Source organism: Helicoverpa armigera, chromosome 18 (genome assembly GCF_030705265.1).
Source record: "Helicoverpa armigera isolate CAAS_96S chromosome 18, ASM3070526v1, whole genome shotgun sequence".
Classification (NCBI taxonomy): domain Eukaryota; kingdom Metazoa; phylum Arthropoda; class Insecta; order Lepidoptera; family Noctuidae; genus Helicoverpa; species Helicoverpa armigera.
In genome coordinates, this window is record NC_087137.1 from 4,406,702 (window position 1) to 4,422,646 (window position 15,945).

The following is a 15,945-nucleotide window of genomic DNA, read 5'->3' on the forward strand; positions in this document are numbered from 1 at the left end:
AGAATAATAACATTATGGTTAAGTTTGAGCTGTAACAGTCATTTGATGATGAAATAAATTACACATTCATGTATTTGTGTTTGCGAGGTGGTTTCGTATTTTTTCAGGGAATGGATCTTCTAATACTAAGTACTCACTTTTCTTTATGTTCTTACTTTTAAGCGGCTTTTCATGTTCAGGCGTTAATATAAATCAAAAGCGGTCTCGCACGTCTTGCAAAGAGTATTAAAAATATATAAAACCACGTTATTTAGTTTAATTTTATTACAAACATAACACATAATTTCATTGATGAATTCTAATACTGATTATAAATTTTTAGGTATCTTTAGTTGCACCCACTCTAGATTATTGTCATCTGGCTTCGGCATTTGATGCTCAATATGGATTGCTGAAATGAAAAATGTTGGATGAAAAACAAATAATCAATTAAAATTCATGTATCTTTACATTGTTACATTGTTAAATCATCTGTACATTGTTAATTCCGCCAATATTATGTCTGAGTGATATCATGTCTTATAACCAAATAATAAAGAAGTACCTAAAATAGATCCTTGCGGTACGCCTGAACCGACCGGTTAAATCTGCTATATCCCAAAACCAAGGTTTTTTTCCTAATTCTCATCAAGGAAGCAATTAATTATTTCGAAAGACGAATCATGATATTTGTGAGGTTTTTATTAAGGTTAATTAATAACTGGTGTATGCTAACCCTTAACAAAAGCCTTTGTTAGTTTGGCATCGACTTTCTAACGTATAGAGAAATGTTACTTGTATGATGTAGAACTGTGATTTTGAAATAGTTGCGAATTTTTGAAATGATCATTTATAGTTAAAATGCTATTATTTTTGTACAAATCCTGGAAAAGCGTTGATTTTAAACTAATAAAGTCTGCAATGATCAATCAAGAACGGATATTGTGAGAATAACCTTTCTGCAACAATTGCACGATATCTTGAATACTTCGAACTGGAGTCTGTAGTTGATTGCCACCTCCTCCACCGCCACCATTACCACCACCCCCACCGCCACCATTACCACCACCGCCCCCACCATTTCCACCACCACCACCACCATTGTTGCATGATGCTTCACCACCGCCTGTAGACATAGTAATGGTTGTTTTCTCTTCACAGTACCTACCTACTTATCGTCCTCATGTCTGGGCATTGTAAAATTGTACATAATATAATATGTTGATCACCAGTGTTTGTTGGACATCTCTCCATAAGGTTAAATTCTTCATTCGAAGCAACCATGTCAGCTTATTGATTCCTTAATCCACGCACGTTCACATCACAGCCTTCTCAATAAAAATAATCGGATATTTTACATTACCTTGTTTTCGAGATATTACTGAAAGCATACAAAAATACCATCGTCCCCAGTATTTTTGGAACTAGATAATGTATAATTTAACTGACAGTAATAGGAAACTTACTCGTTGTCGTTGTCACTGTTGTCGTGCCCTCTGGAGTACTGCGTAATCTATTTTCAAGGTCATCGATAATTTTTTTCAGGTCATCCATGTAAACGGGTACTTTCGAAGGATCTATGGGAAAAAGAAAAACGTGCAGTATTTCGCAAGTTATTCATAACTTTTCAAAATTCAGAGGCACGACATTTTATTAATTGGGTCCCTTAACAATTCTAAAACATTATGGTTATTTTGTACCTGAAGAGGGTGCTGCAGGTGCTGCAGCAGGTTGGGCAGTCGACTCAGCTGCAATTGCAGCAGATGGTGGAGCTACGTCAGTTGCAGTTGAAGCTATTGTTGATGGCTCCGCCACTGGTGCCCCCGGCGACTCTGCAGTTGATGCTAAAATGTGTTAATTAATTCCCGCTTCCAATGTACAGATGCTAGCACATAAAGCTACTCCAATCAAAATTGAACCTTACATTCTAGAAATAAAATTGAAATCTATTTAAAGACTGATGATGTAGTATCTTGATTTGGTGTGATCAATCTATTTTCATTTGGATAAATTTTTTACCTATCATCTTCTTGGTGTAATAATGTGAAGCTTACCCTTAGTTTCATCCTGAGATCTTTTCATCAATGCTAAAAATATATAAAAAATACCTAATTAGTACTCGAATGTTCAATTTTAAATTTATGAATATGAACGATAGAATGTTAGAAACAATTGTTTTTTTTTTACCTTTTTTGGGATTGCGAGAATTTGCAACACGAAGCACTCTTTTTTGAGGTTTTTGTGATGTTTCATGAATTTCTATTTGCATTTCTATGGCATGGTTTGGTAGATCAGCTGCAAGTTTCACAACATGTTATAAAACGTATTGTGAATAAAGTTTGTCCTTTTTAAATTTTATTCAAATAATACCTGTTAATGTCCGAAGTGGATTCAAATATTTATGCATAATGTAATCAATGCCATCCTTTACCCTCTTGTGGTGATCAACTTGAAATAAAAATAACGCTGGTTACTATTTCATCGTACAAACATGCTCCTTAATATTTCATTTTTTACATATGTACCATTTTATAAATAAATTAATTAATTAAATCAAAACAAAAGTATTTGACGTAGGTATATTGTTTTGGCTCAAATGTTATAATTTTGGTGAAGGATTTTTAATTTTAATTAAAAAGTGATCTGTAGGACTGATGCTGAATGCTTCTGAATGCTTGATTTCTTTCAACTTGTACTTTCCAGTATAAAACAAATCATATAAACTCTTTTGCAAAAAAAGCGGGCACCTATGCGAAATCTTAGTTTTAAGGACTTTACGTGTATTTCAAAGGGTTTTAATGATTGTAGTATGTTTCTAGCATCAAAAGAGTTAGCCGAGCATGCGTGAGAGTGTATTCTAAATTTGAATTTTGTACAATTGCTAAGAAATTGGTTAAACCTTGTTTTGGACTAATTGCTGGCAGAAAGTTCGTCGGTGTTTTGAAAAGTTTTTGAAGTGATTTTCAAGAAAATGATAATGCAGTTTTAATTAATGATTAATGTACTTTTTTGTTAAATCAAAACATTTTTGAAAAACTATGCGTATTTGATAAAATTTTCACCCGCTCTAAATGGGCTATACTGATGGTTGATGGCAATGATAAGAGTTTCGGTATTTTAGTGTAAAGCGTTCTATTGTTTAGATATTGTACCCACGTGTTTTAAAATATCGCTTTTTCATAATTAAACACTATTTAGAAGAGTATCAGTACCTTTGGCTGCGACAAAACCAATTTAAAGTAAGCAGTGCCGATCACAACTCGTCTCCTATCGGACTTTGACATTTAAAAATACAAAATTTTGTGATAAATGTTAAAATTAACCACATGAAAAACAATGAGGAGGGTTGAAGCTATCTGTAAAGTCAAATTAATGCCGCGTTGAAGCTCTCGATAACTCCATAGGTATCGGTTTACTAAACGACGATTTAGCTGAAAGGGAGTCAAGAATTCAAAATTATCGGCCAAACGTATGTTTCTTAAGAAATGAGCAGATAGCCAATTATTGTTATGATTTAATCAGGAAAGTGCTGTAGATGCCAGAAAATCTCATTGTAGGCAAGTTTATTTAATAAAATGTCCATGGGATGAAAACACGCTATTTGAACGCTCAGACTCATCTTCAGTGGTCTACGGAGTTTCCCAAGAGACGAGGTTGTTTAAAAATCAGTGATTACGAGACCTTAAGACCTCGTGCTCACAGTCTATGCGCTATTTTCTGTATTTTGTAGAATTTCAAGACTTTTAAAAATGTCAAAGTCCGATAGGAGACGAGTTGTGATCGGCACTGCATACTTTAAATTGGTTTTGTCGCAGCCAAAGTACTGATACTCTTCTAAATAGTGTTTAATTATGAAAAAGCGATATTTTAAAACACGTGGGTACAATATCTAAACAATAGAACGCTTTACACTAAAATACCGAAACTCTTAACATTGCCATCAACCATCAGTGTAGCCCATTTAGAGCGGGTGAAAATTTTATCAAATACGCATAGTTTTTCAAAAATGTTTTGAACTTACAAAAAAGTACATTAATCATTAATTAAAACTGCATTATCATTTTCCTGAAAATCACTTCAAAAACTTTTCAAAACACCGCCGAACTTTCTGCCAGCAATTAGTCCAAAACAAGGTTTAACCCATTTCTTAGCAATTGTACAAAATTCAAATTTAGAATACACTCTCACGCATGCTCGGCTAACTCTTTTGATGCTAGAAACATATTACAATCATTAAAACAATTTGAAATACACGTAAAGTCCTTAAAACTAAGATTTCGCATAGGTGCCCGTTTTTTTTGCAAAAGAGTGTAGTACTTACTATGTATGACAGCACATTCCTGCTTATGAATGAACGTAATCCATAGTAATATGTAAATAACGAGTGAAGACATGACACGAGGAGTTCACTTAATCATGCTGAACACCAAAATTATCGAATGATTGATTATTTTTATTTTTGTAAGTACAATCCACTTTACAGTTCAACATTTTATTGAGGAACGGAAATATTGTAAACATAAATTGAAATCATAAAAGTTATCAAAGCATGCAAGATTTTTTTAACTTTATTCTAAGAAATAAAATAGCATAAAATGTAAAAAAATTGCAACATGCATGTGGCTTGCGATTTTAAAAGTTTTTCGACATTAACTCACAAAATGCACATCACTTATGCGCATCACACTAGTGAAGCAACATTTACGTTCTTGTAATTAATATTTAACCATTCTTTAGATTGACAAACGGGCTCAGGCTTTTACCATCTAAAGAGATTTTATTTTCAATCTTTTTTTGCATTTTGTGCTTTGTCGTCGAGCGCAAATATAAAATTGCTTATTGGTGACTCTTTATCACTTCTTAGTGGCTTGTCTATAACTTCACTAGCTTCTTGACAACTCTTTTCATGTGTTTTCATTTGACCGGAGCGATTAGAATCTTTATTATCATCTTTACTAAATAATGGATCCAAATCTAAGCTTATATCTCTATCTGATAAATCCCCGTTTATTTTATATGTATCTTGTGAATTGTTAGTTTGTATCTCAGAGCCTTTGGTTATGTTGAAATAATCTAGCAGGAGTTTGTATTTTGAAATATCTTTTGAACTGTTTATGTATTTAGCAGCATATGCCTCAACGATTGGCTTTAAATCAACGAGTTGTGAAATATCCCTATTAATTGAGTCATCTCTGAATATTTCATGGTCTGTATGATTAGTTGTATTTTTTGGTAAGTTCAAAGATACGTCCTTTAACTTGTCTTCATTTTTCTCACCGTATATAGATTTGACTGCATTCAAATATGTTCTTATATCATATTTTCGCAAATTCGGCTGATCTATTGTTTTTTGTGAATTTCGATTGTATTTAGCTATCACAGCTTCTACTTCAGCTATATCCGACAGCGTGGTTTTATTTACCAAATGACCTCTTTTATCATACTTTGCTTTGAATACATCCAAAAAGGATTTTATATCTGGATCTTCAAGAAATTCATCATCAACATACAAGTTTTTACTCATTCTCTCAGTATGATCCTCCTTTTCTAAATGTTTTGTCCTCATTGTTGGAATGTATGCACTTAATCTATTGTTCAAAAAAGTTTTATATTCATCTCTAGAATCATCTGCTTTGGATGTGTCACCCATTCTTTGAACATGTTCTAATTTCATGATGTCTAGGTATGGTTTCATAAAAGCATATTCAATAGCGTTACTTATATTTACGACTTTTACAGATTCTTTTGAATTGGAATCTGTATTATCAAGTGCGAATTTTTCTTCAGTTTCCGAAAGTTCTTCACTTATATCTGATCTGGTATCTATTTCAACACCTGTAAACATAAACACTGTTTAAAACACGCTCAAGTATGAAATACATTTTTGTATCCTTCTGTAGTTCTTTATACTTGAATTTGAAAGCTGCTACATTTTCATTTATTTACAGCTTGTGGTATCCTCAGGAAATGTTATGATTGAATATTAAGCTTTGTTAAGCAACAGGCAAAATGATAGACAAATTAATTATCTTTTGTTCTATTCATTTCTTTACTTATTTACTAAAAGTTGAAATATCTATATAATATGTCGAAAAAGGTTGTAACTTTATCTAAGCTTTTGTGATATTAAAGTAAAATATAAACGTGTCAGTATTAAACACATGATTAGGGTTTGACAGACATTGTTTCGACTTAGATGATTATAAATTGACCATTAAAATGAACATTCATTAAAAATGAATTAAGTTCAAGTATTGCAAGTATTCGAAGGTTGATTTTTATCGCGGTAAGTCATCAGGCATCGTTGTAATGCGGCAGTATCTATAGGTCATTAGTTCGAATCTACTGTTCACGACCAACAATACAATGTGAATTCTCTTTATTATTGTCTGATTTGACAGCTGACTTTATTAAACTATAGTGATTTTTAAAACATATATCTAATTGAAGTGTTACGATAAATCTGTTTGTGTTCAAAAATAATTTGGATTACATATATCACTTTTAAAATATCTTTATTATGTTCAAATATTCTTATAAATGATAAAGCATATTTCATAGACTTTTTTGCAACATTTCGTTCTGAGAAAACTTCATTTTGTGATATATAATCAAATGAACCTGAATTAAAAAATAATACCTAGAAAACCTAAACTGCTAATTTTATTTTTTTGATTGAATTTCGTCTATATATGATCTTGATGACTTTTTTAATGCATATTTCATTACCATCTGTGAGTATATTCAGTAAGTCTTCAATATTAGTCTTACTTTTTCCGTCATCTTCAAACAGAAATCCTGCAAATGCCTCAGGAACTTGGTCATCATCTGAAATAAATGGTTAATGGCCTTTTCGTCACGTTTATAAGACAACCCAACCATTTTAAGTTGTCAAATCACTGATTTGACTAATGAATGAGTGACAAGTGGCTGGTTGTGGTTTGATTATCGTTATAGTGAAATGGTGCAAAACTAGGTGTTTGTAGTGTTTATATTTTGTTTAACTAAAATACAAGTGGTACATTTTTTGTGTAACTATATGACAACCGTTTAATATATTTACATCTTATATATAAAAATGAATTGCTGTTCGTTAGTCTGACTAAAACTCGAGAATGGCTGAACCGATTTGGCTCATTTTGGTTTTAAAATGTTTGTAGACGGCCAGGGTAGGTTTAAACGATAACGAAGTTCGCGGGATCAGCTAGTAACTATATAAATAAAAATGAATTGTTGTTCGTTAGTCTGATTAAAACTCGAGAACGGCTGAGCCGATTGAGCTGATTTTGGTTTTAAAATGTTTGTAGAGGTCCAGGGAAGGTTTGAACGATACGAAGTTCGCGGGATCAGCTAGTTCATAATAAATGTAAAAACTATCTTAATAAAAGCAAAATACATAGGTACATTTTAACTAAACATAGGTTTTATTTATAGAACGATATACCCGCTAAAGGTCACAGCACTTACCTTTCGTAGTTTTTATTTCTTCCGAAGATTCTCTCAATATTTCCTGCCAGTTTTGCGGCGTTTTCTTTGGATCTGAAAGATATTATACAAATTAATCGTATACATCATTTTTAACCGATTTCTAAAAAAAGAGGTTCCCAATTCGGATATATCCTTCCTAATGCTTTGTTGTACGCGTTATACGAGATAGTCATTTGCCATTTCTAAGGTTTTCTCAGAGGAATAAAACAAAATTAATTTCATCCATTCATATAATTCAGTAAATATTTAAAGTGACATTAGCAATTACTAGCCAATTTGGCTCCACAATCTTAAATCTAGTGGAGTACAATCAATATCCATTTCACTCTCTGATCCATGGAAACTCCCTTTAATGGTTTTTGAATTTATCTAAGTACTACTAATTATCAAAAAAAAAAAAAAACTAAACGAATTTGTGTCACACGCGTGCGTGAATAAACGTATTTTCTTTCTTTCTTTTCTTTCTTTCTTTCAATTTACAGCTTGCCGCCAATGTTTAATATTACTTAATAACCTCATTACGCTTCTTTATACAATATTGCTGGAACGGTATAATGTGTCATTTAATTTTATTGGCAGAAAATTCGATACTTCGTGGTTCGTTTTTGAAAATAATGACAATATTTCGTGCTGTTTTATTTCCTTTCGCACATCTAGATATATGAATTTTCACATAGTGTAAAATAGGAAACATTATACTTTTTGTAGGTAGCCCTAAAGCATTGCAGGTGACAGACGGAGTTACTTAAGCATTTAGACTGTGTTCAAACCAAACTGACTGTCAGCCGCCGAATATATTCGGCGGCTGATATATATCAGCGAACATTACGGGGTTTCATTATTATCTCCCGAGAATTTTTCCCAACTATGTTGGGGTCGGCTTCCAGTCTAACCGGATACAGCTGAGTACCAGTGCTTTACAAGGAGCGACCGCCTATCTGACCTCCTCAACCCGGTTACCCGGGTAACCCAATACCCCTTGGTTAGACTGGTGATTTTATTGAACTTCGATTAATATTTACTTTTTCGTTCACTGACGATATGTGTAATATGCATAAACTTAGATACGGCTTCTGACAGTCAGTTTGGTTTGAACGCAGCCTCAGTGCTACTAGTTACACTGTAAGAACTATTGTCTCCCTTTTCTTAGTAATAGTAATTTGTTTCTTTGTTGTAAGTTTTTTTGCTGTTCTAATTTCTTTAGCAGTCGTAAATTATTCAGTAGTTTTAGGTTCCTTGTTATTGTGTCATCTTTTGGGAATCTCAGATTCATTCGCTTTGGTTTAGGTGTATGTTCAGTAGTTTTCTTATTGGTATTTGCCATAGTTGCGTACTTGAACGGAACTAATGAGGGACACCTTTTCAGAAGTATGATTTTGGCAATAGGAATCTTAGTAGTAGGTTTGGTTTTCAGAATTTTACTAGTCACTTTACGATTCGAAGTAATTTTAGTCTTAGAAGTCATTAACCTCTTCAAATTCACTTTAGCCTTAGGAGTCATTACATCCTTAGAAGTAACTTTACTATTCGACGTCAAGTTAGGCTTAGAGGCCACTACAGTTTTTGAAGTTGCTTTGGTCTTAGTCACTTTAGCCCTTAAAATCAGTGTAACCTTAGGAATCACTTTATTCTTATGAGTCACTTTGGGAGGTAAATTCAACTTAGGAGTTACTTTATCATTAAAAATCGCTTTACACCCAGATGTCACTGTTTCCTTAAAAGTCACTTGGGGAGTCAAATTAATATCAGGAGTCACTTCATTTTTAGAAATCACTTTACCTTTTGAAGTTACCTGGGGAGTAACATACATCTTAGGAGTCACTTTATCATTAGAAATCACTTTACACCCAGACGTCACTTTATCCTTAAAAGTCACTTGGGGGGTCAAATTAATCTCAGTAGTCACTTTAGCAGTCACTTTATCCTCAAAAATCACTTTACACCCAGATGTCACTTTATCCTTCAAAGTGACTTGGGGAGTCAAATTGAAGTTAGAAGTCACTTGAGTCACTTTCTTCATATAAGTTACATTAACAGATCTTGCTTTAGGTTTTTCACAAGAAGTATTTAAAGTTGTATCTTTTTGTAGGGCATCATTTACTTCACGGCTGAAAGCAGCCCAGTCGAGTACTAGTGAGTTATTTGGCTTTATTGAGGCTGAAATTGTAATAATCACCTATTAACTGGAAGAAGTACATTTACATAATTATTATCGGCTTTTTCATCAGTTACGTTGTTCTTGTGACCGGTTATATAACTTACGTAGGTATTAAGAAGGACGATATATAGATTTACAACGAACAAAACTAAGATGTTGTCTAATAGTAATGTCTCACCATTTATTCTAACGTTCTGTTGAGGCTTCATACTTCTCCACTGTATTCCGTCAAAATATTTTGTTGGCAGGTTATTTGGCACTGAAGATTAAAACGCCATCTATTATTAAGCAGATTATTTTAACGCAAAAAGGCATCATTTTATTCACAAATTATTTACCTTCATCACAATTCGCATAAATAACACTACATGCGATAAATAATATGTTATAGTTCATGTTATTGTCGCGGCCTTAGACGTTTCAGTTGTAACCGTCATTCGTCACACAGTTTTATTCCGTTTACATTTTACACCAAACAATACAAATACGAAAATGCATTTACGAAAATATTTTCAACAACCTGTGCGGTACAAATATTAAATTTAATAAGAGAATCGATAAAGTTTATTGCGGTACACAAAATTATTGCGTTCGTGGATCTCGATAGTTGCCGTTGTTTGAGAACCTACCTAATGTTGGGCTTATCGCGTGCGCCTGCGACAATCGTGACGTCGCCGTGTGTGATATGATAACTATGATTTGCTGGTATGTGCACTACGAAATATTTTACCCGCTACACGTGAAGAGGAAGTTTTCAACATTTCGATCTAATTCGATAAAGGATAAGGACATGAGTACGAAGGTTTTGTTTAGTATTTTTTTAGTACTTACAGGGTTTTTTTGTATCTGTACCGGAATCTTCTTTATTTTTAAATTGCACGATTGACGATGTGAAGATGTCACAAGGTTGCCAAGATAACGTACAGTAAATTAAAAACGTTATTTTTTAAATTTGGTTTGTTGCTTTTACAGGTTTATATTTTATAAAGATAGTTAAGTGAAAATTCTGGTCTTCAATTTTTATATGAATAGAAAAACATAATGTCTTATATACACTTGCTTATTGAATTTTATTTAGACCGCCGGGAGAAAATCGACTGGGAATAAATCATAAAATTCGAGTATATGTTGAAGAAGAAAAATGTGCCCCAAAAGCTCCTCTTGAGTAGGTTCCTCTAATCAACCCATAAAAAGAAAATCAAAACCACTCCCAACCCAAACAGACCGATATCTAAGATTATCGCCCTATCAATATCGCTAGGCCAAACAATTTACGATACTTATAAACCCCATATAAGAGTATAGATAATATTAATAAATATGAAACCGGTGACATTAGCACATAGTTATGGTTATCAGCGACACTTCATGGGCGGCGCATGCGCGTCCAAAACGGTGTGTTCGGTTTACCCGTGGAATAAGGAACGATGAGTGGAGATGGCATAATGCAAGTAGATCAGGCGCCTTCTTCAAGATCAAATACATACGGAGGACATGACCAAAACGATCAGTAACGCGTGAACTTACAAACCGTTCAGGTTCTTTGAGACCTCTGACAACTAGTTTTGGTATTACATAAAAATTTACGGGTCCAAAGAAGGCATGTAAGTGCAAAAACGGTAACGTTCGTCGTCCCCCGCTCACCCGCATTTTGACGCTCTACTTTCTTAGGCGATTTTCCGTTATGGCACCTCCGCTTTTCATTCTGTTCTCCATGGGTTTACCGGTCAGAGTCGTGACCAGGGCCGACCCCTTTGTTCCACATTGTGACTTCTGCTTATACATATTTATATTCTAATGGAATAGAAAAACAGTGTGAATCGGCTACTTGTGTCGAGGATGCTGTGGCTTGTAACTAATAAATAAATAAATAAATGTTTATTTCTCACCACAATATGTTTGGTACATTTAACATGGTATCTTATATATGTATACATAATTTGAATATACTGTGGGAGACTGGTGCCTAAGCTAGACGTTAAGTCTGTATTTCAGGACACCAGGTCTCCACCCCTTGGGTAGTTGTTACATTTTGATATGTAAGACTTAACTCGAACAATAAACAATTGTGGTACATTTTGCAGTGTTAGTTTAATGGTTAGTATTAGATTGAATGTGTAGAAGATAATATATGTGTATGTGTATGTGAGAGAGAGTTTGTGTGTGTGTGAGAAGGGGTTTGTGTGTGTGTGTGTGCTGTCTAAACGGGGGTAGCTAACAGATTTTCCGTATCTTCATAGTTCAGCTCCTGCAGCCAGCAGCTCACTTTCATTTTACACTTGATCTTGGTGAGATGATAGACAGACAGCGTCTTATTTATTTTATTATAAAGGAAGGGACCAAGGTGGCAAAAGAAGCGTTTAGTAGATGCGGTGGAGAGCTGACTGTAATGGCGGTCCGCGGGGTTGAAACGTCTTTTACCACGAGAGAGGAGAGGATCATGTGTAAGGAGTCCGTGCTGTTTTAGGACCGTTTGCAATATGAACAGCTGACGTACAGTTAACACTTTGGTCTCTTTGTATAAGAGGGCTGTGGGGTAACGGAAAGGTAGAAAGGAAGACACCTTTAGGATGGCTCTCTGCGTTCGTTCTAGTTCCAGAATTGTATGTTTTGCAGCACCACCCCATGATGTTATGCAGTAGGTTAGTAAGGACTGGGCGAGTGCAAAGTAAACTGACTTTCTTAGTTTCGCGTCTGCCACTTGTCTTAGGGTTTTAAAAACAAATATTAATTTCCGCAATCTGTTGCTCAGTGTGTTAATGTGCTCTTGGAATCTTAGGGAACTGTCTATAATTATGCCTAAATACTTAATATTGCTTGTTTTCTGGATGCGGGTGCATGTGCATGTGTTTAAATTATGACTGGAGCAGGAGTGGGCTATTATAGAGTGAGACGACGTCATTTGGGTTGTTTGCGGGTTATTTTTTAACCAAAAAGTTATATATTTCGTTTTGTCTGTATTTAGTGTGAGGATATTGTTGCGTAGCCACTCTGTCACCACATTAAAACCCGACTGAGCATACTCGTGTACTTCTGTCCATGAACTAGCGCTGAAGAGAAGGGCAGTATCATCAGCAAATGTTAAAATTATACCTTTAGGGAGGGTAAGCATACCCAGCTCGTTGATGTAAATAAGGAAAAGAGTCGGAGCAAGCACGCTACCCTGTGGGACGCCGTAGGTAATAGGGCGTTCCTCACTGATGACATCATCAATCTTGACGCACTGGGTACGCTCAGTCAAGTAGTCTTCAAAAATTTTGAGTTGTTTTCCCCTTATTCCCAGGCCTTCCATCTTCCGAATCAGAATGGGCACAGAAACTACTAGCAAAATTGTTTTTGCATTGACTCTGAAGATTTAGATGCAAAAATTAACCACTTACTCTCGGTTAGTAGAATCAAGTCATGTTTATTTCGTACAGTTCTAGTTATCTAACGTTTCTGCTCTGTAAGTCTAACAAATAGTATTTTGTCATAGCTACATTTTCCGATCAACTTAGATTTTATATTGGCATCTATAGATGCTCAATTAAAGTTAAACTGATCATATACAGAGAACTACTAAAGGTGCTTAAAAGGAGTTACATCTAGCAGAGTAATCTATATAGTTACACTGGCGGCCGATCGCTAAGGGCTAATTTGGGGGGATTTCTATGCAAATTTAATTACACCGCAGTTGCGCTCTAACGAAGTATGCCATTAGCTGAGCCAATACACTGGAGTTATTAATTTTCATGAAGGATTGCTACAGTAGGCACCTACTTGGGTGGTTTCCTTATAGAGTATGGGCTAAAAAAGGTCCTCTTTTAGTCATTCTACAGTAGTAATTTATTGAACTCATGATATTACTGAAAACTGAGCGTTATAATCTTGATATAGAAAGCGCAAGATACAAACACCTATAGTTTTATGTTACACTGAAATAAAAAGATTAAAAAGTTAATGCTAATTGCTTAAGTTACTTAACTCCCTTCATAATGGATTACGCATAATAACTTTTACGAATCATGCGATACTTAATCAAGGATAAATCGTTTTAAAGATAATGCGTATCAATTCAACGTAAAACGAAATGAAGGCAATAAAATTTGAAACAAAATGCAAACGTTCTGGGGGCCTAATTTCGTAAAATTTTATTTATATAAATATTACTGAATATACTAATCGAACATATAGGTACATCAAGTCATGAGACAAAAAACAATCTCTTCTATTCTATTCTGTGTCTAGTTACCTATATCAAACGACGACGACCCTAGTTTCCATATATTCCCGAGCTATACATTTCATTATTACCTATGTATCTATAGTTAAAGATATTAATATATCATTTCCAAGAAGGGAAGTAGGTACTGTAAATAAAAACATTTACTCGATATTGATCCTAAACCGCAACAGATTGTGTGTCACTTCGCTAAACGGTCGATTACTTAGGTAATATTATACTAACCTAATATATTAATCTGTTGATCAAATCTTATGTCAGTTTATATGATTGTTTTCTGTTATTCCGGTCAGGTAACGTCAAATTTAATTTGTCAGAACATTTACTGGTAGCATGGCAGTCGTTTAAAATTACTGATACATTAATGTATACTTAATACATAGTATAGTACTTTACTTCGTACATATATAGTGTAGTTTATATAAAGTACCAACACGCATCTCGAAAGAACTACTTTCCACACCGGAATAAGAAGTAGCCAAAAAATTTCCTTTCTCAGGCTCCAAATGTCTGATCTGGTACCAAATGTCATATAAATCGGCCCAGTACTTTTGGCGTGAAAGTCAGACTGATGGATAAAGTTACTGCTGAGTTTAGAATATTAGTTAGGATAATTGTTGCAATATGTAGAGCACATATTATGACATATTATGAGAAACAATCAATCTGCAAAATGCAAAAAAAAATAAGATTGTTTAATTTAGGTACTGGTCAATCACTTAACGATAGCGATCTAATTTACGCCATCAGCAAAGATTTCACAAACCAGCGAAATCTATAAACACGAACTATAAAGGGGGTATAAATAACTGAATGTTTTCCTTTTAACAGCACCGCTCATATCCCTATCGGAATAACAGTTTAACCATATAAACGAAATTCAAATTATACTGTGGAAGCTGACTATTGGTCATCGAATGGGCAAACGGCACACCATTTTCGTTCCTAGGGTTATCGTTCAATGGGCAAGTAAGGTAAGACGGGACAAGAGATGGGACGCTAAGTTTGATTTATCTGAACTGAGAATTCTCATGTGAGATATAAGTGTATTTTATTGAAGTTACATTTGGCATACAGATTGAATCTTTGAATGAAATGTCACGACTTCTTTTGTAAATGTGTGGTTATAGCTTATGTGGTATATTCTATCACAATAAGGTTTTACATTCATCAAGAACATTCACCACGAGAAGGCCAATAGTACCTAAGCTTAAATCCCTAAAATTCGTATCCCCCAGAATGGTAGCTTTAAGCCACTTGTAAGTCCAAGAAGATAGTAATTACTTTGAATAAAAAATCTTATTTCCTCAGGTCGTGACACAGACAATTTTGTCATCTTCGTGACGGCCGAGCCCATCTTGCAATTGTACGCCACCCAATCTTCACATCTACCATATTTAATGCGTAAATCTTAGAATTCTGTATGCGCCGGTCCTAAAAGCACATAACAATTGACACCATGTAAGTCTCGCCGGTGGCTACGTTCGCCCATTAGACCACTTCCTTAACAAAAGAGGTCCGGAGCCTCCCATTCTAACAATTGTATGAGCTATTTACCTTATCAGAATCTGTACCACCGCACAATCACAACGACTCCTGATCATACTCCGACCAATAAGTTTTGATCGTTCCCCCATTGTTCTGTCGCGTGATAAATATTAGCTGAGATCGTACTAATGTGATTTTATTTATTAGTTCCTTTTATCTTTTACTGCGATGTATAATACTGTCGGCGATGGTTTGAGTTATTCATCATGTGTGAATTTAGAATGCTAATTTTATTGCTTGTTTGACATATTCATCTGGGCTATCGTAAAAATCGGAGCTCAAATGTTTTTTCTGTACATTAACGTAGATCATTAAAATAACCTGTATTATTAATATGGAGAGGTAATAACGTAGTAGAAACTAATATAAAACTTACCAATTTTTGTCAACAGATGGAGGGAGTTGAAGGGAGGAGAACAGATGGTATTTTAGCTTTCATAACAATATCATTAACGCAAGTGATTTGCTTTGGGAAAGATCAAAACTAAACTACTTAACCAAAATTCTAATTATACCCATTTTTGCCGATTACATAAACGTCAGTTTTTCT

General features: G+C 34.4%; 2 protein-coding genes across 4 annotated transcripts; both read right to left on the reverse strand.

Moving 5' to 3' along the window:
• Nucleotides 1–248: 248 nt before the first annotated feature.
• Nucleotides 249–4,462, reverse strand: LOC110375375 (glycine, alanine and asparagine-rich protein). 3 transcript variants are annotated; one of them, XM_049847503.2, is made up of 9 exons: nucleotides 4,301–4,462; nucleotides 2,350–2,427; nucleotides 2,167–2,274; nucleotides 2,034–2,066; nucleotides 1,680–1,811; nucleotides 1,446–1,556; nucleotides 1,343–1,360; nucleotides 935–1,105; nucleotides 249–391 (listed from the first exon to the last, which is right to left on the reverse strand). In XM_049847503.2, the coding sequence occupies exons 1-9, from the start codon at nucleotides 4,371–4,373 to the stop codon at nucleotides 309–311; spliced, it is 807 nt and encodes a 268-aa protein (XP_049703460.1). In that variant the 5' UTR covers nucleotides 4,374–4,462; the 3' UTR covers nucleotides 249–308. The 3 variants fall into 3 exon arrangements, with proteins under 3 accessions (XP_049703460.1, XP_021189130.2, XP_049703466.1); XM_021333455.3 differs by having other exon boundaries at nucleotides 1,680–1,823; XM_049847509.2 differs by lacking the exon at nucleotides 1,343–1,360 and having other exon boundaries at nucleotides 1,680–1,823.
• An 84-nt stretch (nucleotides 4,463–4,546) lies between these two features.
• On the reverse strand, nucleotides 4,547–10,209 carry LOC110375376 (uncharacterized). Its single transcript, XM_049851416.2, has 5 exons — nucleotides 9,964–10,209; nucleotides 9,804–9,884; nucleotides 7,447–7,518; nucleotides 6,709–6,807; nucleotides 4,547–5,814 (listed from the first exon to the last, which is right to left on the reverse strand). Exons 1-5 carry the CDS (start codon nucleotides 10,019–10,021, stop codon nucleotides 4,763–4,765), a joined length of 1,362 nt encoding a protein of 453 aa, XP_049707373.2. The 5' UTR covers nucleotides 10,022–10,209; the 3' UTR covers nucleotides 4,547–4,762.
• Between the last annotated feature and the right edge of the window lie 5,736 nt (nucleotides 10,210–15,945).